Raw genomic sequence first — 26,366 nt, 5'->3', positions numbered from 1 at the left:
CCTGGCAGGCTGGGTGCCGGTACCAGCGCTGTGCAGGGAAGCAGAGGGACGTGCGGAAGGATTTTTGGCGGCGCTGTTATCTGCTCCGCCTGGTGCCGCTAAGCTCCGATTAAGGGCCTGTGAAGTTAAAAAGATGCGTTGTGGCTGCAGCCAAATTAGGTATTAAATATTTCCAAGCGTTTCAGAGTGTTCTGCTATAATAAATACTAATTTGAGGTTTTGATTAATTTTCTGGATCAGAATTTTCAAGACTTCAATCTCCTGTTTCCCAAGTAAGCTGGGTTTTTATTTAACTGCATGAAAATACTTAAATAGCTTGTACTGGATTAGCATATAAACACCCCCTGCTAATACTTCCACTTCAGGATGGACCCGTCACGCACTGCGTAGAGCAACAGTGGCACCCAGTGCCGGTGCAAGCTCATCACAGAGTTGCCCAGAGAAGCGGCAGGTGCTCAGCATCAAATCCACCGATAGCACCGAAGCAGAATTTCACATTTGAAATTGATCCTGGCTTTGCGTTGTTCCTCACTCAAGAAAAATGCACCCCATGGGTGTTTGCTGGTTTGGTGGGATGCTCCAAGCGCCCTCCGTGCTCTGGTTCCTCACACAGGTCCCTTTTGCAGGTGTCGGGCAGTTTCCGGATCGTTCTGCTCTTCGCCGTCTCGCTGTGCATCGTTCTGCCGCTGAGCCTGCAGAGGAACATGATGGCGTCCATCCAGTCCTTCAGCGCCATGGCGCTCATCTTCTACACCGTCTTCATGTTCGTGGTCAGTGTCCATGCTGGGAAAGCTCTTTTCCTGTTGCTTTATTATAACACAGATGCTCCCGCTTCCAGGCTGCAGATGTGGGGCTCAAGTTTCAGATGTCCTTCTCCATAATTAGTGCTGGGCATAATGAATGATGGAGCTGGAGGAGGTGGGGAGGTGCAGGCTGAAACTGGCCAGTGGGTCTGTAAATGGTTCCAAATGCTGGAGACTGTGGTGGCACAAATAGTAATAAACCACAAATCCAGTTGTGGTTTATTCTCCTTGTTGGTGTCTTATAATTCAGGGCTCTGAACTTTAAATGGAAGGGTGGAAGATGTGGGGGAGAGCGCCTGGAAGCAGAAGGACGTTTCTCGTGCGTTAGCGTTTTACCTTGGAAGCCTCAATGCTGCTTCTCACGAAGAGCGCACGCCTGCACTTCGCATGCTTTTCTGCAGCTGGTGGTTAATGTGTTTCAGGCTGCACAGAGTTCTGTTTGCTGGGCACCAGCACTTCTGGTTTTGAGCACTGAAAGCTTCGTAAAGTCCCGAGTCTGGTACATGGCATGTACTTGTTCTTAGATATTTCTAGAAAAGCTTTTTTGCCCGGAGGTGAATGGATTCTTGACCGTTTAGATGAAGCAGGTAAAGCTGAGAGCTTCCCGGAGCTGCCCCGTGTGCAGCACCACGTGCTGACTTGCACTGGCTCTGGAACCACGGCAAGTTTCACATCACAGGTGCTCGTGTGGTTTGCTCCTGGAGCCCCAGCCCTGTCTCTCCCAAACTCCAGGACTGGAAGAGCTGCAACAAAAGGAAGAAAAGGAGGTGTGGAAATTGTTTCCACGTTTTGTTTTTGGTCGGTTGTGCTGGGTCACACCTCCGAGCCGGAGCTGTGAACGAGTGTTTCCAGGGCTGCCGAGTTCCCGGAGCTGTGCCTTTGAGGAAACCACAGCATTTCATGAGTGTTGGCTGCGCTAAAACATCATCTCTGGGGATTAGAAAACCCCTATTCTGGGGATATTCTAAACAGGCATTCAGGCAAATTTACCTTCTGTTTCCTGTGCAAGCCAGTGCCGCCAGGTTCCCTGTCCCCGGCAAGGAGCTCCTGGCCTCGCCTGGCGGCCTCGCTCCCCACGTCCCTGCAGTTTGTCTCTGGTGAACCGGAGCTGTTCAGCGGCTCTGGAGCAGCGTGCAGCTGGGATCCCGGGTTAGGAACCTTGAACAGGATTCTCCAAGGCAAATGTCGCTTCCCGTCTGGATTTAAAAACGTGTTTAAAAGAGTGCAAGAGCAATTGCTGGGAGCAATAATTCACACAGTTCACCGTGTCGGTGGAAATTGTTCCAGCGTGGTGTGTGCTATGATGTCTGATGGCACAAAGCAAGGGGGGAATGTCGTAGATCTTTTAAAACGCGCCCCGAGATCCTCAGTGGCGAGGGGCCCTGGGAGGTGCTGGGAGCTTCAGCGGAGCGCGTGGGTGGGTGTGGAGCTGGGGAGTTTGGCTGCGGGTCGCGCTGGGGCGGCAGCACAAGCTGTTGCTCGCAGAGCTGCCACGCGCTGCCTTTTATCCCAGTACTGGTGTTACTGCTGCCGTGAGGCTGGGTTGGGTTGGATCTTAACCCTTCTTTTTCTTGGCTGCAGATTGTGCTGTCGTCCTTCAAGCACGGCCTCTTCAGCGGGCAGTGGCTGCAGCGAGTGAGTTACACGCGCTGGGAGGGCATTTTCCGCTGCATCCCCATCTTCGGCATGTCGTTTGCCTGCCAGTCGTAAGTACCTGCGCCTCCCGCTGCTGGCGGCTGCAGCGTGCAATGAGTTTTCTGCGGGCAGAGGGTCACGAGGATCTGCACGGGATAGATACCAGCTGTTTTCCTATTCTATTTTAATCAAAATACTTTACAGCCCACTGAAGTACAGCGTCTCATTCAGTTGTGACCCTTTTGTTACCTAGATGTGCGAGGGAGTTATATTTCACTTGGGAGTTACTGTACTTGAGCAACACAAGATGATTTGGGCCAAGCAGATCTGCAGCGTGATGCACGTTGCTTCTGGTACAGCTGCAGAAGAGAGGAATTTCCCCCGTTTCTTGAGGGAGGTGATTTAGTTCCAGGAAAGGCAGCCGGGTGGTGTCGCCCCATGGCCCCTGCTCTCTGCTTCCCTCGGTTTCTTTGAGAATGCTCAGAAGATTGCACAGGCGTTGGCTTTGCAGAGTTGTTCACACAATTACCTGCGTCTAATGAGGGTTCCCGTGGGCACGTGGAAGGACGTGACAGCAGACCAGGCTCTTTGCACGTTTCTAGCAGTGTTACCTCTGCACCAAAATGGCAAGTGAGCGGCACATGCCTGGCCAGAATAGTAACGGCCTTGAAATAGAAGCACAAATCCAAATGTGGACACGGAAAAGACCGTCCCCGGTTGGAAGGCTGGCAGCGTTGGGCTTTCCCCCCTGTAGTTCTAGCAAACGGGTAACGTGCCAACGCTAAATGAATGTGACAGATAAAATTTGTTCAGACTGCTGTGTTTACACCCACATGCAAGATCCAAATCATCATTTTCCACTTATTGGCTCTCTTGGCAGCTTGGTCCCTACCCGAGCACGCTCCAGTCTTGCTGTTTAATGTCTCCATCACAACTGGCGAAGGGAATTGTGCTCTTTTACAGCTTTACCTTGTTAACATGTTAGAGGTTTTAAATTCCATTTTCTTTCTTGTGGTAGCCACACGGTACCCAGCACAATTTTACTGGGAGTTGGAAATGCAGGGAGATGGTTTGGTCTGGACCACTGTGCACGTACCTAAATATAGGCTCCATCACAGCACTTACGTGGCAAGCTGAACCTAAACATATGCAATTTCTTCTCCAAGCATCAGGGCAATACGCTGTCCCCAGCCTAAGCCTGTTATTCTTAACTTGGTAGGTTTAATTTTGCTAACCTCTGAATCCTTTTTTTAAAAAAAGAAATAATTGTAACATAAAGCAGAAATCCTTTCCCTTCAGCATGGAAATACAGCTTACAGTAAGGACAAATAAATGCACTGTTATTCTAGCTTGAAAAACTTGACCCTGCTTTACTTGGGAGTGCAATGGTCTTTGCTCTCTGAAAGCTCTCCCGTTGCTGCTGAAGCTGTGAAGTAGGTCACTCCGCGGCGGTTGTGCGGTGAGGGAAAGTGCGTGGAGCTGCGGGCTGGGCGAGGAGGGCTCAGCGTTCCCTCGCAGCCCCTGGCGCCACCTGCTCGAGTCACCAAACCCTCGAACTGCAGAGGGGTCGGTACAGCTTTCCAGGAGAAAGCTCCTCCTTTCCGGAGGTGGCTGCTCTGTTGCAGACATGTGCAAAAATGCTGAATTCCCAGGGGTGATGGAGGTCGGGGTGTTTGCTGCCCCTGGACCGGGCTGGTGCTGTGCTGGGGTGCAGGTGAGGAGCAGACTCGGCGGTCGCTCCGGCCGCCCCCCACGGCTGCTCGCGGGGCCTGTGCTGCTTCGCCTGCTCCTGGGTCCGTCTGTCTGTGCCCTCTGAGGTGCAGTGGGACCGATAACACGGGGGAGGATCCCTGACCCTTCACTGCCCTTCAGTGCAGTCATTTTGCTTAAAACTAAACCCTGAGCGTGTCAGGACACGCCACCCATCCCCTTGCTGTGCCTCGGGCGTGCTGGTGCTCAGGAGGGCCCGGCAGCGTGTCGGGGGGCTGGAGGGTGCCGTGCTGCTCCCCTAAACCTGTGTTGGCCAAATGGCTGCAGTTGGGTGATGCAGGAGGTGGCTGCACTCTGTGTGGTGCTTTTCCCCGTGTCACTGGTTGCTCCTGCGCGAACACGAGCCCGTTCTGGCTGTGCCCCCACGCACTGCAGAGCCTTGCTGCTCCCCCTCCTGCGCCCGGACACCGCGCTGGAGCCCAGGACGTGGCCGGTTGATCTCGGGGAGGTCGCTGCGCCAAGGGATCCGAAGCTGCGGTCAGCGCCCATCGCGGCGCTACCCTGTGCGTGTCTTGTGGGTTCCTGCGAGCCGACATGCTCAGCTTCCTTTGTGCAGAGCTGTTTGACGTGCAGGGATTAAGGGTTAAGGGTTTTTCTGCTCGGCCTCAGCTCGACACACGCTCTGTTAATGGCTTTGTGCCCGCTGGAGCTGGGGACTCCTTCCCATGGCATGGGGTGCCCCCACTGCTCCTGAGAGTTCCTTCAGGAACATGAAGCCAGGATGTAGCCACTTTAATTCAAGTAATAAGAGGTTAACGAGTTGCTAAAATATGCACCTGATGTCAAAAAGTTCATTCCACGTGCTTTCCAAGTCTGTTAATACCCCAAATCCCGTGTAATTGGTGCTCCCAGCTTTCTATGAAGTGAGCTGGGGCAGCAGCGCTGAAATATGACAGGCGCTGCATTGAGTTCTGTTTGTTTAACTTTTCTTTTAGACAGCGTGATGCTCTAACCTTCTTCCTGCTTCTCCTCTGTAAACACGGCGTTGCTTTAATTATCAGCGCGGAGAGCTCCAAGAACAATAATGTGCGTGCGCTGCCTGGCGCGGTGCCACTGGTGTTCCACTGGAACAAACGGTCATTCATTTTGCAACACTTCTCAACCGAAATGTTTACATCACACGTTGAGCTCCACGTGGTGGGGTGGGGAGAGCAGGAGTATTTTTGCAACACTTAAAAGTTATGAGTGTTCTGAAATCTCTTGGCATTAGCAATATAAATTGTGGAATAGCGGCGAGTGTTTATGCTCCGCCGGGGGAAGGTGTCAGGGATCCTTTGCTGCTGGGCTGGGACAGGGAACATGCTCCAGTTGGCTTTTTCCTTAAGTAATTCACCCTTTTCTACAGTCAGGTCTTGCCTACCTACGATAGCTTGGACGAGCCGTCTGTTAAAATCATGAGCTCCATATTTGCTTCTTCCCTGAACGTGGTCACCACCTTTTACATCACGGTAAGAGCCTTCCCCTTCTCTTTCCTTGCCAGACATCACGCTCCGGAGGGGCAACGGGGATGGTGATTTATCTTCAGCTGGGGCTGGTTTCTACTTATCTGTATTTATTCTGAAAGATAAGTCATTTTGCTGAAAGCCAAATTGGATGGACGGTGATGAACTGAGCAGTGCAGGAGGTGTTTGGAGCGTCCCCATTTCCCTGGGCAGGAGCAGAGTGGAGCCCCAGCCCCTCGCCTGCCTGGAGCTGGAGGTGCTGCCCGGGCACCGCCTGTAGCTGTTGGAAAGACCTGAAGGCAGTTCTGCCTCATAAAGCCCCAGTTAATACAACTGAGTTAATAATTCCCAAGGAGGCCTTGCCCTGTGAACGGGGCTCCTGCGGGGGATTGCTATGGCCTCTCCTTCGTCAGAGGGGCCGGTCCGTGGGCCTGGCAGTGAGCAGAGTGTCACCGCTTGGTGTCACCGGCAGCGCTCCCTCGCTGCCATGTCCTCCCTGGAACCCCCATGTATGCCAGAGAAACTTGCCTCTGCTTGTAGGGCGGTCCCACTGTTTGTCCACCACCTGTCCCAGCTTTTTGGGATGCTGCAGGGGTGCTGGGGCAGGCTGCCCGTGGAGGTGGCTCCATGCTCCTTGGCTGACTGTCCCCAACCCACGGGAGGTCACTGACCCCCACCCGTTTGCAAAGAGTAGATGTGGATGTGCTTTGGGGTCAACCCACCGCTCAACCTCTCCTGCCACACAGGTGGGCTTCTTCGGCTACGTGAGTTACACCGAGGCCATTGCTGGCAACGTGCTCATGAACTTCCCTTCCAACCTGGTGACGGAGATGATTCGAGTGGGATTCATGATGTCGGTGGCCGTGGGGTTCCCCATGATGATTCTCCCATGCAGACAGGCGCTGAACACCCTTCTCTTTGAGCAGCAGGTAAGACCCTCCTGTGTGACCAGGGGCAGCGGGCTGCCTCACTGGAACCTTGGAAGGGCGCCTGAGACTCTTTGGCTGCTGTTGGCCGCCCACCAGGCTACAGACGTGCTGGGCTCTGAGAGACCCGCTGACAGCTGCACGTTTCTGACCCGGGTAGGTACTCGCTGCCCAGAGGGATGAACCCTCAACTGACAGTGAAATCGTGGGTATGAGGTAGCGGCGCTGGGGCAGAGCCGGGCGCTGGGGCAGAGCCTGGCACGGCTCTCGCTCTGCGGCGCCCCCGGTCTCGCGTTGCTCCGTCCCTGCCCCGCTGGGGATTCCGGCTCTCACGCAGAAGTGTTACACAGTTCAGAGCTGACGTGGTTCTCCCCCTCAGGAAGAGGGAGAAATGTGCTTTTGGAAACAGAGGAGCCTCCTTATTTCCTGCTGCTCCAGCTGGCATCCTTTTGCCGGCCAGCTCGATCTTGCTTTGCATTTAGCTCAAGCTTCTGTTCCTGGCCTCAGAGCTCAGCCCAGCCTCGTTTCTTCCTACTTCTGTCTGCGCTTGCTCATTTCTGCTCTGGTGTTGTTGCTCTCATCCTCACACCCTGACAGTAGACCCCCGGGCAGCCCTGTCCCCTTCCCCAGTGCCTCCCCGGCTGTTCAGAGCCGCTCCGGTGGGCTGGCGCGGTGGGACACGTCCCCTCCCACACGTTCACCTTTCCCAGGGTCACATCTTCAGACGGCCTTTGTGACTATAGCTGGTCTGTCTGATTTAGACTGTAAGTCCCTTGTGGCGGTAGCATGTTCTCCTCTGTGTATTGTACGGCACTGAGCATGCCGATGGTATTCAGTAAATAACAGTAAGAGATTGTGGGAATGTTCTGAGGCCTTTGTGTATCTGCATAAATAGAAACCTCTTAGGGCAGGAAATAAAACTTGAGCAATTTATAGCTCTGAATCCTGCCACTTCTGCCTGTGAGAAGCCCCCGGCTCTTTTCTCACGTCAGGAGGGCCCGATGCTGGGGGAAGACGATCGGTGAAAGGCAGCGGGTGCGGAGGAGCGAGTGCTGGAACCTCTTGGGGAGCCGGGGCTCTGCCCGTTGCTCTTTAGGCTCTGAGCCCGTCCCTTTGCTCTGTCTCCCATCTGCACAGCCGGGAGAGTGGGGACCTGCTGGTTCTGCAGGGTGCGTGGGTTCGCTGGGTGCTGCTCGGAGGGTGTCTCCCCTCAAGGCGGAGGAGCTGGTGCGCGTGTCGTGACCCACTGGGAGCAGCGCTGCTGGGGAGCCCCCAGGGGACACTGCCACAGCCAAACTGGAGCTCTTCCCGGTGACCGCTCCCCCTCCTCGGCTGCGCCTGGTTCTCATGGCCTTGGCCTTGGGGCCGCTCACCGAGGCCGGACAGCACAGCGCTGGCACGGGGACGGGATACAGCTGTGCGGCTCACATCTGGGGCACAATGGGAACGGCAGCTTCGGCTCCGTGTCCCCCCGCTCTGCTTTTGAAGATTCAAATGCAGTTGCCTATTAAAACTGCTCCACAACGTCCAACTGCCCCCCTGTATCCACCTCTGGGGAGACCCCAGCTCAGAGGCGAGGGAGCTGCGGGGCAGTGCTGGGGAGCTGCGGGGCAGTGCTGGGGAGCTGCGGGGCAATGCTGGGGAGCTGCGGGGCAATGCTGGGGAGCTGCGGGGTCGTGGTGCAGGAGCTCAACTCATTCTCCCCCTCCCGCCCTTTCTCTTGCAGCAAAAAGATGGCACCTTCGCTGCTGGGGGTTACATGCCCCCGCTGCGCTTCAAAGCCCTGACGCTGGCGGTTGTGTTTGGAACCATGGTGGGAGGCATCATGATCCCGAATGGTGAGTGGGGAGCTGGGGACAAGGCCTGGGTGCTCGGCTGTTTTCTCTGCTCTCTTTAATTTGCTCTTCTGGGTGGGGTGGCCGGGCTGGCGCCCCAGCCTGCGCAGGGCTCGGGCAGCGCTGAGGGAACTCTGATTTCTCCTCCTCTTCTTTGCCAGTGGAAACAGTCCTGGGCCTGACGGGTGCTACCATGGGAAGCCTCATTTGTTTTATCTGCCCAGCTCTTATTTACAAGAAGATCCACAAGAATGCACTTTGTTCACAGGTCAGTGCTGATGCTGCTTGACATCCCCCCAAGCCCTCTGCAGGGCCTGGGAATGTAGTTAATGTGGCTGCAGCAGAGAAACCGCTCAGCACCTCCTCCCGCCTCCCCCTCCAGTCTGCCCAGTACAGGTGGGAGCTGTTCTGGTCGGCTGCTCCCAGCAGCATCACTTAGGGCTTGCAGACAGCCCAGTGCGTGGCCAGCCCTGTGCTGGAACACCAGCTCTTTTTGTCCTCCAGCAGCCAGTGAAGCATTTATATGGTGCATAAAACGCTGCTTCCAGTCTGCCTTCTGGTGGGCGTCAGGTTCCGTATCTGCAGAACGGGAAATCCAGGCAGCCCATAAAACCTTAACGGCCCTTCCATCCCAACCTGCCGGGCTGGGTAAAGTCAACACGGTTTCTCAGCGATGCGGTTCTTGCTGCTGACCCTCAATTTTCTGCTTTCGACCCAAGTAATAATAAAAAGGGAACACACACATAGAGGTGTTGCTTCAGGGATTGATTTTTAAAAAATTGGGGTCGCTCAGAGGCTGTTAGAAGTTTAACTTTTCCCTTTTGCTGGGGTTTGAATTGGCCTCCTCGGGGACTGAAACAAAGTGGCTCTTTGCTGGGCTTGATCTCTCTGGTTCTGCAAATACTGGGCTGTTGTGGGGCTGAAACCAACAGGTTTTGTTTTTCCTGACAATAACGAAATGCAGTCCCTTTTAGCAGCCGGTGCCCCGGCGTTGCCAGTCCCGGCAGCGCTGGGCTGGGAACAAGGTTTTCGGCAAACTGCGGAGTCAGCAGGGGGAGGGCACGACATTTTTGTGGGTCCTACACAACTAATGGCTTTTTCTGTGTTTAATGACTTGTGGGTTTGCAAACGTACATGAAGTTTTTAAGCAGGGCGTATTTTTTTCTTCGTTCCCTGCGCTGTCTCCGACACAAAGAAATAGTCCAACTTTCCAGCTTTCGCTCTCAGTTCTGACACTTTGGTTCTAACGTCTTTGACTGAAACCCCAAGCAGGAGCCTGAATGCCAGCCTGGATTTTTCAGGGGAACAAAGAGCACTTTCAAGAATCGCTTTCTATTCTGGCCGGGCCAGAACATTTCTCTGCAGCGCCTCGAAACTGCGCTTGGGATGTGCCGAGCTCTGAGCGGCTGCCCAGAGGCGACTGTCAGCGCGGCGCTGGGGCCCTGGCGGCTCTTGACCCGAAATTCTGCTCACAAGATGTTTGTCCTGCAGAAATCCCCACAAAGGAATAAGGGCTTATCTAAAGCATCAGCCCCCAGGTTCCGCAGCATTTCAGGGGATGGTAGCGAGCTGTCCAGCCCCCTCTGGAGTGATCCATGGCCTGTCAGCTCTGCATACCTGCGCTGAGCGCCGCGGTGAGGACTCACCTGCCCGCAGGCCGGGCTGCACGGCACCTCCCGCCTCCCCGCCCTCTCCTCCTCCCTCCGGGCCTTCTGCAAAGACTCATTTATTCTTTCCCTGGAGCTCCGTCTTTGGTCTCCTCCTGCATTCCGGCTTTTCTTTGATCAGGCGCTCCACTCCATCAAAATGTGCTCCTGTGGAAAGTGGCAGTCGGGGGGAAGGAGCCGCCCTGGGCATTGCCGTCCCTCCCCAGCTCTCCCTGTCTGAAACACGTACGTGGATATTCTCCCTTACCCATTATCTTTAGCTTTCTTCCACAGCAGCAGAACTCAACACCATCTCTTACCCTGGTCTAAATTATCCCGACTCTTGCAGTGCTGCTGCTGGGAACTGGCTGCTTTTATTGGGCCACCAGAGCCCCGTGTCGGGCACCTTACGGGGCTGGAGAGACGGGAAGTTCTGATTTACTGAGCTGGGAAGTGCAAACTGAATCTACAAAAGAGGGAAGTTGCGCTAAAGGCAGTGAGGAGGGTTGTGGAGGGAGGAATATGGGCAGCGCCAGATGCTTGACCAGCAAAAAGCCGCTGCCAGTGTGTCGTTAATTATTGTGGCCGGGGCTGGGGCGGCAGCTTGGTTGAAGGGTTTGCTGTGGTGGAAAGACGAGCAGGTAACAGAGCAGTTAAAAAGCTTGAAGTCAGGCGTGCAGAGCTGTGAATGAACTGGGGAGAGCGTTCCCTTCCTTGCGGTTGGGCGTCAGGCGTGTTCCTGTCGAGGTGTGGGTCGCGTCCTGCCGCCCTGGGCCGGGGGGCAGCCCAGGTTTGGCGCGGCCCCGCCGAAGGTCACGCTGAGGTCTGCAAACACTGTGTTTGACTTCTCACAGGAACGTGTTGACTTCCCGGTGTTGACACAAGCTGGCCCGAGAGGCCCTTCCCGGGGAGGCCGGGGCTGCGGGTGTCCCGGGGGGGTCGGGACGTGACCGTGGGTCTCGCCGCTGTGCGGATGGAGGAGATTCCCTGCGCCCAGCCCAACCTTCCTGCCGGTGCAGCGGCGCTGGGGCGGCGGTGACCGCGGCCCTGCATTCCTTCGCTGTGACTCTGTCCCTCCAAACCAGCGCAGTTTGGAGGATGTCGTCACTCCGCACTAATGCTGTTATTTTTGCTCCCCGCTGGCGGCTCGGGCGTGGTTAGAGATGCGCTGAGCTAATGACGCTTCTGTACAAAGTTCGAGTTGTCTGCTGGGAGGAAGGACGGCCAAGGGAGAGCCAGCAGCCGGGGAAACAGCCGCAGAAACTTCCCGTCCGTGCCCCGAGCGCTGCTGACCTCGCCTGGCTGACCTGCCCATTGCTGCGGGTTTGCCCATCCGTGCCGTGTCCACACTGAGAGGGGTTTCTGGAGAAGGGCCCCTGCTCTCGGGGTTTGTGTTTCAGAGCAGTAGCAGATCTGGCCCTGCAGTGCCGTCCCTCTCCTTGCTCCAGCCTCTCGGCGGTTCAGCCGGATGCTGTGGGGTTGGTGGCTCCTCTGCCCCTGTTTGGTTCCTCGAGCCGCTGGATCCTTGTACCCCATGTTCCCCTTCCTTCAGTTGCCAGGCTGGCCTCGGTGGTCCCTTGAGCACAAACTGCCTGGTTCTGTGTGACAGAAGCATCTCCACAGAATTCAGCCAAATTTGGACCGCTGCTGGCCGTCAGTTGCCGCGGTGGGTGAGGAGGAGACGTGTTGCTGGGGCGAAGGTGAGGGACACTGGGCTGCTCCTGTGCGGCCACGTGTGCCCGTACCCGCCGCTCTGGGAAACTCACAGATGAACTCCAAATGTTAAACAATCAAAGGCGTTTGAACCCGAGGCATTCAAGCCCTTGGTTCCCCACTAAGATAAGAAACAACAAAAATCCTTTTAAAACATTTAATGTTTTCAGCTGTTTCCTACAGTTCCCTTCTCTCCCACGTTGCTCCTGGTTCCTGTGGCACCAGAATAGATCCTCTGTGTGGAAACGCTCTTCCTCTGCGCTGCTGTTCCTGGAAGAGGCCGGAGCAGCTGTCGGGTCGCAGAGCGCGGTTCTGCCGGGGCTGCCCGATTGTCTGCGGGAGGAAGCGGCCGAGCTGCGGCGAGGGCAGCGCGGGACCTGCCGGCTCCTCCCGGCCGAGCGGGATGGCAGGATGTCTGCTCTTTGTGCACCCGCACGGCGAGGCCAGCTGCAGATTTTACTTCTGTTTCCTTTGCAGCGTCTCTAAGGTCTGGCCCCTGCTCCCTAGCCACGCTGCTTGTCCCTTGTCCTGCGCTGCTTCATGTCCCACCAGCCTTTTCCTTCCGAAGGCGTCTGTCTGTCTGCGGGGCTGTGCTGAGAACGGGCTCTCCTGGGCCCAGCCTCTGACCGCCCTGGCCTGTGTTTCTCACACTCGGTAGCATCCTCTTGTTTTGCTTTTTGTGAACCGGGGTGTAAACGCTACAGGGTGAGGATCTGGGGGGAGGAGGAGGAGGAGTCCCACAGGACGGGGTCCCGTTGTGAGCCGGTGTCACAGCCTGAACCAGAATCCCCAGTACCGGGGGTGGCACCGCTCTGCTAAGGGCCCGCGCAGCTCGCGTGGTTCCCACCGCACAGCACCAAGATCGCACACCGGAGCAGCATCTTTCCTTTGCTGGTTGAGACTTTTCTAGAGCTGCCTGGTGAAGCACACCCGGCGAGTTGTTCTTGTTCGACATGCGGTGGCAGAAGCGGTGTCCCCAGCACGGGAACGGGCAGAGGCCGAGGAGCAGCCGCGAGCGCCGCCGGCGAGCGCCGGGCATTCGCAGGGCTGAGAGGTGCAGGGAGAAGATGCAGTTTGGAGAATCGTCTTGGCTCCTTTGCTGCCATATGCAGAGCTGCAGAAATTTCAGGGAGGGAATTGCTGCGTCATAAATACCAATTTGCTGCAAACTTTCAGCTTCTCAGCATTGCAGGGGTGTTTTCCGTTCTGCACGCGGTGGCTCCTGCTGCTCCCGTGGCCCGTGGTGCTGAGGAGCTTGTGGGAGGCTGTTGGTGCCCCCGCTTTGCCGTCAGCACAAACTCTTGCAGCCGTTGTCCCACCGGCCGTTCAGCGCTGTTGACGCGTTCACAGCAAACCAGGGTCTGTGGGAAGCCCTCACTGTCAGAACTGCAATGATTAACGAGGTACAAATAATACATGATTGTTTAATTGGATCTCCCTGGTTGGCGTTGTCCCGCAGTCCGTCTGCGCTGGTCGGGACGCGCGGGCGTTCGGCTGCTGCGCCTCATCTCGCTCATCCTTCTCCAGTCGCCCCATGCGTTGCCACCGCTCCCAGAGAGGGTGTTTTGCTACAGTCAAAGGCAGATAGTTGGGCTTTTTCTTACAGCTCGTGTAATTAGATTCTTTTAGATCAATTTATCATTAGATAACAAGCTGTAGGAATGTTCCTCTTTTGTGATGGTCACTTTCTTCCTTTTGAGTTAAAGAAATTCACTGAGCCCTTCCCTCCACAGGATCCAGGTCTTTGTGTTTTTATTCTGTCTGGTCCCAGGTTTCTGGAAATCACTGAGGATTCTCATCAGGTTCTCGAGCCCTGGCCACCAGGACTCGTGTGTGGGCGTCTTATTCTTGCTCTCAAAAACAACTTTTAAACAGCTCCCTGGAAACCTTTCCAGGCTGCACACAGGTCGGGCACCTCTGTTCTCACCAATTTCCTGGTGTTCCGATGTAGCTGCTGGAAATCCCAGGGAATGCGTCTCTGCGGCCGGACCCCTGTCTGCCGCGTCCGTTTCTCTGTCCTTCCATGCTGTCCCTTTGCTGTGGAGCCCTCGGGTGCAGGAGCTTTCGACAGCGTCTGAAGCTCCTTGCAGTGTCTGTACACCCAGACACAAACCTCAGCCAAAAGCTACTGGTTTTTCTTTTTCACTTCTTGAATTTCTCTCCTCCTTGTTTGACTCGTGTGATTGCGCTGAGCTTTGAACTGTTTGGAGACGCTGTTTGCGTGTTTGCTGCGCTAACCGAAGCTCTGGCGCTTTGTGCAGATCATCCTGTGGATTGGCCTGGGAATCCTGGTTATCAGCACGTACACCACCCTGTCTGCCACGGAGGACGCCCCGGTGAAGACCGAAGCCGTGGGCTTGGAGCACCTGGATGGAGAGGAGCACGGAATTGACCAGGACTCGCTCAAAATCCCAGGTATGCGTGTGCTCGAGCTGCGCTGCCCAGCCCTGCTCCCAGCTCCAGCTCTTTAGGAAAACGTGTTCTAAAGAAGCGTGGTGGAAGCGGGGTCTCTTCCGGGCGGCTCCGTGCATCTCCCCAGCATCCCGGGGACTTTTCCTGAGAAAAGCCACAGTTTTACCCCCTGGAAAAGCCCGGTGTGAGCTCCAGGTGCCGTGTGGAAGGTTCATTGGGGAAGGGAGCCACTGTGGGACCGGGGTCCCTGGAGGGACAGAGTGCGGTCTCCTGGTTGGGGTGGTAAATGCCACCTGTCCACGGGGTGCGGGTCCCCAAACGGGGCTGCTCCCACCGCTCCTGCCAGCGCCTTGTCCACCGTTCCAAGAGCAGCCGTTCATTGCACTCCAAGGTATGTAAATTTATGGGCACTGACTATTTTTTTTTTGGTTGTGAGGGTATAAATTTGAATTGGGCTTGAGCTCTGACAAAGCCTGTGATTATGCCTCAGCTTTGTTTACCGGCTCAGGTTATTTATTGTTTGTTTGCCGTGGCCGTTGATGGAATTACGGCGGGTCCGGCCCGGCCCCAGCTGCAGGCTGGCCCTGCAAGGCCACGGCGAGCAGGTGTCTCCTGACCCCGCGCTGCCCCTCATCTGCGCCCATGGCCTGTGCCTTTATTTTAGTTTTGCTTGCTTCTGCTCCTGCTTTTTTTTTTTTCCCTTTTCCTCTCTTTTTTTTGTTCTTTGGAGGCCTTGAAATATCCTCCCAGAGATTGAGAACGGAAGCGAGAAAGGGGCTTGTCTCTTCTGGAGATTATCCTCCCTCCCGCTTGTTGGCTGCGTTCCCGCCGAGCAGCTTTGAGTGTCTCCGAGACGCTGGTGCTGCGCCGATAACGTTCACCGCGGGCCGCTCGGCCCCGGCAGCGCCGGGTTTCATGTGCTCGTGGTTCACCCACAGCGCGCGTCCTTCCCGGGGACACCCGGCAACCCTGAGCACAAGATGCTCCTGATCCCTTAATGGAGCGCACTCAGCAGGGCCGGGAGGAGGGATGCGATTGAATTCTTACGTCTTGGTTAATTTGGGAGCAGTAATGGCCAAAGAACAGCTGCTCGTTTCAGCAGTCGTCGCTAATGACACGTGTTCTTGTGACTGGGAAAATAGAAAAGAAGTCCCATAAAGATGGTGTCCGCCGGGGTTTGGTAAATCTCTTCTCCCCGTGAAGCGGGGCGGCGGAGCGGGACGCTGGTGTCTCATCCGGCGCGGCACAGCGGCCATCCTGCTGAGCCCAGTGCCCGGCCCTGAGCTCCCCGTTGCGCTGGATGGAGCAATTCCCCCGGCGGGACGGCGGCTTCGGCGCTGCGGTTCCCACGTTTCACAGGAGGAGCCGTGCGGCTCGGCTGCCCCGGCACAGCGCGGGCCCGTTGGCAACGGGGCTGCTGGCCCTGCTGTGCCCCAGGACGGTGCGAAGGGGATGGAGCCCCGCAGAGTGAGGGGACAAGGTCCCTGCACAGCAGCCGGCGCTGGGGACATGGGAGCTGCTGCTGTGAGCTGCCCCACGCTTGGACCCATGCCGCCCTGTGCCTGTGCGGGCTGTGGGCTTGACTAGCAGTGAGAGGTGGGAAACGGTGCCCTTCTTCCTCTGTGGCTCCTTGGCCTCACCCGCCGTGTTTTGCGGGCACAGGAGCCTGTGAAGCCACGGCAGCCGCGTCCCGTCCCCCGGCACCGCTGCCCCCGTCCCTGCTGCATCGGGCTCTGCGCTCAGCAGCAACACGGGAGCCCCGGCCCCTTCCCGCGCCCCCGGCCGCCGAGCCGAGCCGAACCCGGGGGCTGCGCCGCGGCTTTTTCCCAGCTCTGCCTTCAGCATCTGACTTTTGCCTGTCAGCATGTGAGAGGAGTTTTATTGGCCTCTTTGATGTTGCGGAGACCAGATCTGTACAGACTTTCATTAAAACCCTGCCCTGTGGGCCCTGGGATTATGAATATTAGAACATTGCCCTTTTATGTGAACATGTATTGACCAGCGGAGTCTGAACCGTGTTTTTACTAACGACACCCAAGTGCCCATTACAGCCCCTGCCTGGATTGCTGGAGGTTTACTGTCAGCAGCTCTTCGGGAAAGGTATAAAACCCCTTTCAGAGATGTTCTGCCGCGCCGTGCAGCGTGTGCGCCTGTGTTAAAAGGTTGCTAAGCTGCCTGTGAAAGCTCATGAAGGCAATTATCCATTAAAAAAAAAAAAAAAAGCTAATTAGGCAATTTCTCTCTGTATTTGAAAGCACCCCAGAGGGTCTCATGGGGTGGATTAAGATTTTGTAATATTTTTCAGCTTCTTACTTGATCATCACTGCTTCGTTTTCTTTCTCGTTGTGCAACGTCGGGTAACAAAGGCCCGACTGACGCTCCTTGTGCAAGAACACCCTTTCCCGGCGCTGGGGACCCTTCTCCATCCATCCCTTGTGTCCTCCTGGTTTGTGTTACATGGGACTCGGGCGAAACTCGGGGCTGCGTTTGTCTCATGTGCTGTATCTGGGTGTTTGTCCCCAAAACCGAGCCCTGCCCGGCTGCGTCCCCACGGCGTCCGGAGCCCGAGCAGCCCCCGGCGCGTGTGAACCGTGGATTATGCGGAGCTGCTAATAACTGCCGAACAGCTTGATCCGCCGCGGCTCTCCCTGGTGCTTTGTGCACCCGAGCTTTTAATAGCGCCTGTGACACAGAAAAGGAACCATCAGCCTCCTGTAATTTGGGTTCGTTTTTACTGCTGGTGCGTCGGGAGACAACTGTGAACTAATTTTGGTGATGCCATTCCATAACCTTGTGGAATCTGTACCCGTTTCAGGGGGAGGGGGCTGCGCTGGGCTCCCGGAGGGGGTCGTCCCTGCCCTGCGTGGGGCTGCTCGGCACGTTTGGGGACAGCGGTTTGCCCCCGTCCCTCTGCCCCACTTACTCTTCATTTTCATTAACACGAGCTGGTGGATTTTGCTCCGTCTCCCGGTGCTGAAGCGATTGAAGCGCGGCTGGAGCTGGACCGGCACGAGCCGATCCTGAACCTCGGGCGGTGCTCGGGGGGGCGGTGTCCCCCGGTCCCTTCTCCGGTTCCCCCTCGGCTCGGGGACACTCGGGGGCCCCTCCGGCCACCCCTGCCCGCAGCGGCGTGTGCGGACGCAGCTTTTGGCTGCAGTTGTCGCTGCGGTGGCCGAGAGCGATGGGAAAACGTGTGAGGAGGATTTAATGCCTTTCTGGGACCGCTGCTGCTCCCCGAACCGGGGCGGGGGGGAAGGGAGGCTTTTAGCTCGCTAATCGTGCAGTTTTATTGCAGCCTGGAGAGGCTGTTTGCAAACCACAGCACACGGCGGCGGTGGCGGAGAGCCCTGCTCCCTCGGAGCGGCGGAGCCGGGGCTGTGCCGAGGCGAAGCGAAGCCCCCGGCGCCCGCGGCCCCGCTGCAAACCAAACAGCCCTGCCAGCCCTCGGCCCGCGCTGGGAGGCCGAGGCCGCTCGTAAAGCACGGAGAGGCGCAGCGTTGCTGCTCCGCGCTCCAGAGGGACCCGCAGGGCGGCGAGACACGGCGATTATTACACATCCCGAGCAAAATTGTTCTCTGCAAACCACATATAGTCCCTTATAGATTTCCATGCAGCGTGAGAGGTCGTTAATTCACACCCTGATGATGAACTTAATTTTGTTTCCTGCTGAGCAAATGATGGCTTGGAGGCAACTTTGTCTTATTATGGTGTGGAGACTTTTATTTGTTGTTTGTGTTTTGTTTGTGTTTTGCTCTTTTCTCGCATTGTTTGCAGAACAGGGACCACGCGGCTGCCTCTTGATTGACGATTGATGCTTTTTGCGCCATGGGTTTCCCCAGCCAGTTCTGGTTTAAAGTTGGGGAGGGGGTTCACCTGCTGCGCTCCCCCAGCGGGGCAGTTCTGGTTTAAAGGGGGGGGTTCACCTGCTGCGCTCCCCCAGCGGGGCAGTTCTGGTCTAAGGCTCCGTTGGTGCTCGCAGGGTCGGCCGCCCCGCTCCCTGCTCCGGTTTCCCCTCCTCTTGCTGCCGGGCTGGCGGTTCCCGTCTGCCGTGGGAATGCGGTTGTGGTTCCCGGCTCCTCCGCGCTCTCCTCGGAACGCGTTCCCCTCCCGGCTTCATGAACCAATTAACAGAAAAACTTTCCTCCGACGGAGTAACTGATTTGTTGCGTGTTGCTGCCAGGCCAGGGCTTCACCGGGAACACCCGCGGCCGAGCCCGGCGCTCCCCTCCCGCTGCCCAGGGCCCGCGGCCAGGCCGGGCACCGGCTCCTGCACCCCGCTCTGCCCGAGGGAGGTGGGTCCTGCCCGGCCGGCCCAGCCCGGCGCTCCCCCCATGGGCAGCGCGACCCTTGCGCACCAGCCTCAAGTTTCTCATGAAATCCGAGTTGTTTTTCCCTCCCACCATCGTTCCCGACCGGAGAACCGCGGGCGGCCTCGCGCACGTCCCTGGACCGGCTGCCAGAGCGTCCAGGTTTCTGGACCGGCGTGGGGTCCTTCTGGCGCGGATCCCTCTGGGCCAGGATTTTGTACTCATTCTGTTGGGCTTTTTCCCCCCTAATTCGGGTAAGGCCCACGCAGCTGAAGTTGTGGCAATCTCTTCTTTCCCATGAGTTCATCTTGTAATAAATCGCACCAGCCCTGCGGAGGGGGAGGGGGAGATGAGAAGATGTTTATAGAATTAATTCCCCGAAGGAAATCGCTCGGGGGAGGGCAAACGGGGGAAGAGTGCAGAATGTTTTTTTGTTACAGAAGAGTTCGTTAGATGGAAAAAAAATGTGCAGAACAACTGCAGTGCTGGGAAACAATTGGATTTCCTCCTCCACTGCTCTGCTGAGGAAGAGCTCGCTCCCTGCTCGCGCTGCGTGGGTCGGGGGGACCGTTCCCGTTCCCGTCCCGCGGGGGCTGCTCCAGCGCTGAACCCCGTCACTGGTTTGACTGGGATGTGTCTTTGGAGAGGTGGGGGAGTCCCTGTCCCCCTCGGGAGTTTCCCCGTGTCACACTCAAACGTGCGAGGGGCTGGGGATGTGCACCAAAAGGAGAAAAAAGTCACGATAAAAGAGGCTTTGAGCAGCTGTGCAGCTGGTGCAGGGGCGGGGGGTGCAGCCGGACCCCCCGGTTTCTCGCGGCGCGGGGTCCGGCCGGGAGCCGGGGGTTTGCTACCATCTGGCGGCACCGGCTCGCAGCGGCAGGCGGCCCGGCCTGGCCTGGCCTTCCCGGCAAAGGCACCGCGCAGGGAAAACCAGGCGGCCCCAGAACAAAAGCCCGAACCCCTCCGCGCGATGCTGGAGGGAAAGTCGCTGCCCGGCGGGTGCGGGTGCAGCACCGAGCTGCTGACCCGGCCCAGCGTCCTCCTGCAGCTCCCGTCTTGCCTTTGCAGAGCAGAACCCGGCGGCGGAGGAGGTGGAGGACGACCGCGCTAAGCCCAAACTGCTGGGGGACAAGGAGGAGATGGAGCAGCCGCAGATTAAGGTGCCCATGGAGGTTCCCGAGAGAGAGGAGGACAGAGGGAAGCCGGAGGAGAAAGTGCAGCTCGACCGTCCCGATCAGGGTAAGGGGGGCTCTGGAGAAGAGGTGCCAGCGTCAGAGCTCGAGGTGCACGCTGCAGGAGTATTTCTGATAAAGATCCTGGTCTGTGATCATTACCTCGTGCACTGAAGGTGATTTAGTATTTGATGCTCTCGAGGCTCGTTGGGAACGCAGCCTCTGGTGAGGAAGGGAGGGCTGGGTTGAGAAGGGCAGCCGGGTGTGCGGTGAACCCGCTGCCCGCTCCTTTTCCAGCCGCTCACCCTGCCTGTCGTCCCGCAGGGATCGCCCTGCCCGTGGGGGAGGCTCATCGGCATGAGCCGCCCGTCCCGCACGACGAGGTGGTGGTGGACATGGGGCGGGAGCGCGAGGAGTCCCACGAGAACAAGGCTGTGCCCGGAGCTGCCAATGACCGTCTGCTCAAACCGGCGCTGGAGGAGCCGGCGCTGGATCCTCAGAAAGAGGCGCTTGGCCCAAACCAAGGGAAGGAAGCGATTGCTGAGAAGCAGCCGCGGGGAGGGACCGCCGAGCCCGGGAAGAATGCGAAGAACGCGCTGGAGGTGATGGCGCGGCAGGGCAGGCTGCCCTACAAAGAGCTGGAGCCAGACAAACCAGCGCTGGAAGCCAAGGCGCGAGCTGCCGTGCCCGACGGTGAGATGAAAGCTGAGGCTGCAGGTGATGGTGAGAAATCGAAGCTCCAGCTCCCCAGGAAAGCAGAGGAGGCTGCAAAGTCGGCGGAGAAGGAAGGAGACCCTGGTAAGCTTGTCTGAACAAACTCCTTTTGGCCTGGAATCCCGGAGAGCGGGCAGTTCCTGCCTCCATCGCAGCGTTTCCTGTGAATGCGGGAGCTGAGCCCGTGAGCGCGCAGCCCTGTCAGCAGCTGCCGCGGAAAAGGAGGAATCTGGTGGCTTTGACAGCTCCTGTAATATCTGTCAAACAGTTGTTTGCTAGCCTGCTAAATGTCAGGTGCCATGCTGTTCCCGTGCGTCCCTGAGCTCACTGGGGACGCGGAGCCGGCAGATCTTGACAGGTAACACATTGCTAAGTGCCCGTCTAAAAGCTCGTTAGAACTGTTCTTGCATTTTAATTGGCGGAGGTAGTTAGCGCTGGCTCGCTGCCACGAGTCGATACGATTGTTAAATATTTTTTTCTTTTATTACTTCCCTTGCAGTCGTTGGGTTGAATGTAAACTGTGCCGGCTTAGGCGGGGGGGACAGCGCGGCGCGGAGTCGTTTCGGGGAACATCTGCCGCGGAGCGTCCTCGCTGACCACAGAGCTCTGTCTGTCCGCAGGTGAGAAGCCGGAGCTGCCCGTCCCGGAGCGAGCGGAGCAGCTGGAGCCGCGGAATCCCCAGGAGCAGCAGCAGGACGGGGAGAGCAAGCTGGAGGGTGAGCGTGTGTCCCGGGGGCTCCTCTCTGCCCTTTGCTTCGTGCCACCCTGGGGCTCTGCGCTCGTCTGTGTGGTGGCAGCGGGCGGGCTCTGCTCCCGGGGAGCGCGTCGCCCTCCTCTTGGCTTGGTGGCACCGCTTGGATTGCTAATTATTGCCTTCTCGTTCTGTGCTGCAACGGGGCTTCAAACACTGGGTGTAAAAGCCAGCGGTGGGTCAGGACTGTGGCGACTCTTCAGGTTTCAAGGAGGGTGAAAGCACCTGAGTTTCTGAGGGGTTTTCCTGCGCAGTCTGTGTGGGACGTGCCGGGGTGCTGCCCCATTGCTCCATGAGGGCGGCACCCAAACCGCGCTGGGCTCGCTCTGCGCCTCTACCCTGAGCGGAGCTTCGTCCTGAGCTGCGCGGGGTGGGAGCAGGGAAAAGACGTCACAGGAGCGAGGGGGAGGACGTGGAGCCCGGGGTGCTCTCTGCAAAGAGCTGTTGGGTGCTCCGGCCATAGCTGCCCCAGGCCGCGGGAACTCGAGTGCTCTCATTCGATAGCTGTTTAAGATGTTTCTTGTGGAGATCGCCTGTTAAAATGCAGCCGAAGCTCCGGCGGTGCCAGCTTTCCCCATGGTCCAAGGGGCAGCCGGGAGCCCCGTGTCCGTTGGTCGGTGTGGGCGAGATGAGCCGCACAGACACGGGAGCTACGTGTGCGGAGCTGGGGGGAGAAGCGCTTTGATTTGGCGTGAGACCTTCCCGCCGCGCGCGCAGCCCGCGGGGACCCGGCCGCTCGGGGAGCCAGGACCACAAGTGACTGCTGTTTTCAGTGTTTATTCTGAGCAACGTGCGAAGAATAAACAGATCTCGCAAAGTCAATTGCTCTCTGGAAAGGACCGAGTTCCCCCGTCGGCCCGGGCGGGAATCCAGGGGCCCTCGGCTCGTGGTGCCATCATGGGAACTGGCGATATTTGTCGTTAATCACCTTGTGGGTGATTAGCGGCACAGGGAGGCAGCGTGTGCCAGAGGAGCCTAACCTGGACAGCATCCCTTTGTAATTCAAACGGCATTTTACAGGCTATAATTTTGACATTATTTCCTTCGGGGCATCTGGGAACAGGGTGAGTTTGGGGGGAATGCAGCTGGTTGGGGTGGGAGGTGGGTGCCACGCGGTTCCCCCTCTCAGATGCGATTCGGCACATCTGGGGCTCTGTCCAAAGGCAGCGGCGTGTCCCTGCAGACCTGGGGCTGCTGGTCTGTGTGTGACGTGGCGCTCACGGCTGGTGAATCACCGCGAGTCACGTCCACCGTGTGCGCTGTGTGGTGCCGCGTGGGGCCGTGGGCTGGGATGTCCCCGTCCTGCGGGGCTGTGGGCAGGGATGTCCCTGTTCTGCGGGGCTGTGGGCAGGGATGTCCCTGTCCTGCGGGGCCGTGGGCAGGGATGTCCCCGTTCTGCGGGGCCGTGGGCAGGGATGTCCCCGTTCTGCAGGGCCGTGGGCAGGGATGTCCCCGTCCTGCAGGGCCGTGGGCAGGGATGTCCCCGTCCTGCGGGGCCGTGGGCAGGGATGTCCCCGTCCTGCGGGGCCGTGGGCAGGGATGTCCCCGTCCTACGGGGCCGTGGGCAGGGATGTCCGTGACCTGCGGGGCCGTGGGCAGGGATGTCCCTGTTCTGCGGGGCCGTGGGCAGCGATGTCCCCGTCCTGCGGGGCCGTGGGCAGGATTGTTCGGCGGGTGTTTTCCTGCCAGCCCATCCCTTGGCTAAGCCAGGAGAACAGGCCATAGAAGCCTCTGGTCACTCTGGTTGTCACCCAGGACTTGTCCCCTGGAAAGACCCGGCTCAGCGTCGGTACCTGGTGTGTGGGGTCGATGTTTCTGTGTTGGTTTATCCCACCGTGCGGGTCGTTTCTAATGAGAGGTTTGAGTCACGGAGCTTGGGTTTTATTTCTTTTGGTGTTTTGTCGTTTCTAGAAGTGGGGCAGGCGAAGCTGCTGGACCACGCCGTGCTGCTGCAGGTGATCAAAGAGCAGCAGGTACAGCACAAGCAGCTGCTTGACCAGCAGGCGAAGCTGCTGGCGGTGATCGAAGAGCAGCACAAGGAGATCCACCAGCAGAGGCAGGAGGAGGGAGGAGAGGAGAAGCTGAAGCAAGGTAAGGACACCACCCATCCCAAGAGCGTGACCCCTCCACAGGCCGATCAGCGCGCTCAGCAGCTGTAAAATCGGCCAGGACAGACCCGAGTCCCTTGGCACGGGGCAGAGGCCGCTCTGCAGAGTTCGTGTGCCTGGCCCTGGATCCCCCAGCGCAGGGTGACGCTCCCCCCACGGCTCCCCTCATGTTCCACGATGGTGGGATCGCTTCCCCTGTCCCCCGTGGTGCAGAACGTGGCGAGAGGAGAAGGAAATGTCCCACTCGTCGTGAGAAAAAGCCTTGACGTGTTATGTTTTTGTTCCGCAGCGGAAGCGCAGCAGGACCCCCCCGCGCCCCTCCCCGGGAGCAGGGAGGACGAGGGTCCGGGCGCCAAGCAAGAGGCTGCGGCTCAGCCGCTCGGCAGAGAGCAGCGGGAGCCGCCGGGACAGGCTGCCGAGCCCGGGGGGCAGCGCCGCGGGGCTGCGGGGACGCGGGGGCAGCCCGAGAGGCGCGAGATTCCCGGCGTTCCTCCCAGGGAGCGGAAGGTGCTGCCGCAGAACGACAGAGCCATTAAAAATACAGCGGAGAACCGGGATCCCGTTCACGGGGATGCCCAACGCGTTCCAGCGGCCAGAAACCACCTAGAAAAGAAGCCCTTGGCGGAGGATTTAGGAGGAGGTCAGGACTCCAAAGCTGGAAGAGACATCCACGAGAAGAAGAATTCCCTGAAAGCCGTGGAAGCGGCTACAGCTCCCGTCCAAAGAGAACAGCCGGGGGCTGCCAAAGTTCAGGGACTGGCAGAAAAGAGCCTGGAAAGAGATGCGGGAACAGACCTGAAAGCCAAAGCCCTGAGCCAGGTGGAGCCCGGAGCCCTGGCAGCGGCGCAGGACCAGCGGGACGCGGCAGAGAGCGAGCGGCACCTGCGGGCCGGGCCGGGGGCTGCGGCACAGGGGGCGGCGGGCGCTGGCGGGCGGCAGCTCGACCCACAGCGGGACCTGCCCGGCCAAGCGGAGCGCGGGGAAGAGGCTCCTCGGGAGAAGGGGGCGCAGGAGCCGCCGGGAGGGCTGCGGAGCCAGCAGGGACACGGTGACGGGGCCCTCGCCAACACTGCTGAGAAGAAACCGGGCCCTGAGAACGACCGAAAACCCGAGAGAGGAGCGGCTGCCCAGGGGGACCCGCAGCTGGACCACGACGTCAAACCCAACCGGGACCTGAAACTGCAGGCGGACCTGGACCTGCGCCGGAGGAGACGGGAGCTGCTGCCTCGCGAGGAGGAGGAGGAGGCTGCGCAGGGGGCGGGGGTCTTCATTGGCCTGAACCCCCTCCCAGATGTGAAGGTGAACGACCTGCGGAGCGCGCTGGAGACGCGGCTGCAGCAGGTTGCGGAGGGCGCGCAGCAGCTGGGCCGCAGCCGGCACATGGAGCAGCTGCCGCGGGCGGGCGGCAGCGTGTGAGCGGGGGGGTCGCGCCGTGGGTGGCTGCGGCTCTTGGAAGCTCCGTGGGGAAGGTTCGAGTTCACCAGCTGGCTTTTTGGCCGCCGCGGCTCAGGAGGAGGTTGGTCGGAGCTGCAGCGCTTGGCTGGATGCAACGCTGGGACCCCCCAGGAGCTCTGGGACCCGTGAGCTCCATCCAGGGGATGGTGGCACCTCCCTGCGTGTCGCAGGAGATGGCAGCTGTGGGGACAAAGCTCCCGCTGTCCCCTGCCTTCCCCTGGCTGCCACCTGCGCCGGCTCCCTGCCAGCCCGGCTCTCAGACACCTTGTTCAACATCCCGTTCATATCGAATTGCCTTTTCCATCCAGCTCTTGGCTCTGTGCTCCGCACCAAGGTGATTGTCCCCAGGGTGATTGTCCCCAGGCTCCCCAGAGCAGCTTCCCTGAGGAGGGACCCGGGATCCCTCCCCAGGAAAGGCTTTGTTCTGGAGAAGCATCAAATGAGGCGTTGAGAACCGGCTCAGCCGTTTGCTTTGGTGTTTCTCTTGGAGTGGGAGCTGTTAGTCTCGCGTGTTTAGGAGATAGCTGTGGTTTAGGAACCTAGTTTAGTAGAAACGCTGCCTTAAACGGGCACAACGGCCGCCGTTGTGCTGCCTCGACTCCCAGGGATTCTGTTTGTTGGCCACACACGAGCAATGAGCAATAAGCCGGAGCTTTGCTGTCCCGCCCTCCTGGCGCTCGGCTCAGCGACTCCTCCAAAGTGCTTTACGAAGCTCAGCCGGGGGCTGCCCCCCCAAACCAGCCGGAGTTTTTTGCAAGAGGCAACTGATTTGGGAACAGAAGAAGCGGTTGAAGTGGGGACCGGGGGCTCAGGCGAACCTACCTCTGCTCTGCACCGCGGTGCAGCGTTTGTTCTCCGTGTTCCACACCCGTCGCTGTCAGTCCCTGCCCTGGAAACGTGTTTTCTGAGCGAGGAGGGGAAGAGCGGCTCTGAGAGCGCGAGTTCCCCCCAGGCTCCCAGACCATGATTCATCCCTCTGCTTGTTGCTTTGTTTTGTGTTTGTTTTTACATCCTGACTCACGAATGTAAGAAATCAAATCCCAAAGCTCTCGCTAGAACGGCTGCGATTTCCCAGCCCGGAGCCTACAGACCTCATCACTGTGCTGGTTTTCTACCCGCATCTCCAAGTGTCTTTGGTAAACGAGCCTCGCGGAGTTTGTGTTGGATGGGACCACAGGGACGGTCACCCCGCTCCGGGCTCCGCTGCCTGCTGCTCCAAGGACGTTGTCTTAATTCCTCTTTAAAAGGACATGGAGCCCCAGGACAAGAGCCGTGACCCGGGTGCCCATTCCGCATCGGGGGACACCCCCGCGCCCCCCGGGCGGGAGCTTCTCCTGCGCTGTCTGAAGCACAAGTGACACAGCCACAGCCCCAGAGCCGCCTGCAGCCTTTGTAAAGCGTGAGGGAGTGGGAGCCGGGGCTGGGTCTGCCCCCTCGCTGCCGCCTGCCCAGGGCTGCCCTGCGCCCCTTCGGCGATTTTGAGCTGTCTGTGTGAACACAAAGGACCAAAGACGCTCCTGACGCTCCTCAGCACCGGCTGGGGACCGGCGGGAGAGACCAGAGGGGAGGCCAAGCTGGTCAATAAAACAACCTGAAGCATTTTGAGCTGAATTCTTTTTAAAAAACTACAAGAGATCAGCGAAAGGCCTCCTCAGCCCTGGGGCTGTGCTTCCCCGG

General features: G+C 58.5%; 1 protein-coding gene across 2 annotated transcripts in view; it reads left to right on the top strand.

Moving 5' to 3' along the window:
• The window catches only part of SLC38A10 (solute carrier family 38 member 10), a 33,303-nt gene extending 7,013 nt beyond the window's left edge, over positions 1–26,290 (top strand). For both annotated transcript variants that reach the window (XM_065852308.2, XM_071816640.1), the window contains 12 exons: positions 627–770; positions 2,385–2,509; positions 5,554–5,656; positions 6,397–6,579; positions 8,303–8,414; positions 8,573–8,679; positions 14,032–14,185; positions 19,558–19,728; positions 19,986–20,459; positions 20,996–21,091; positions 23,038–23,217; positions 23,524–26,290. In XM_065852308.2, coding sequence (XP_065708380.1) covers positions 627–770; positions 2,385–2,509; positions 5,554–5,656; positions 6,397–6,579; positions 8,303–8,414; positions 8,573–8,679; positions 14,032–14,185; positions 19,558–19,728; positions 19,986–20,459; positions 20,996–21,091; positions 23,038–23,217; positions 23,524–24,650 — 2,976 coding nt within the window. In that variant the 3' untranslated portion in view covers positions 24,651–26,290. The remainder of the gene's footprint in view (positions 1–626; positions 771–2,384; positions 2,510–5,553; positions 5,657–6,396; positions 6,580–8,302; positions 8,415–8,572; positions 8,680–14,031; positions 14,186–19,557; positions 19,729–19,985; positions 20,460–20,995; positions 21,092–23,037; positions 23,218–23,523) is intronic.
• Positions 26,291–26,366: the final 76 nt, after the last annotated feature.

The sequence above is a fragment of the Patagioenas fasciata genome, chromosome 18 (assembly GCF_037038585.1).
Source record: "Patagioenas fasciata isolate bPatFas1 chromosome 18, bPatFas1.hap1, whole genome shotgun sequence".
NCBI lineage: Eukaryota > Metazoa > Chordata > Aves > Columbiformes > Columbidae > Patagioenas > Patagioenas fasciata.
The sequence above is the reverse complement of the archived record's forward strand: the minus strand, read 5'-3'. Positions and strand labels throughout refer to the sequence as shown.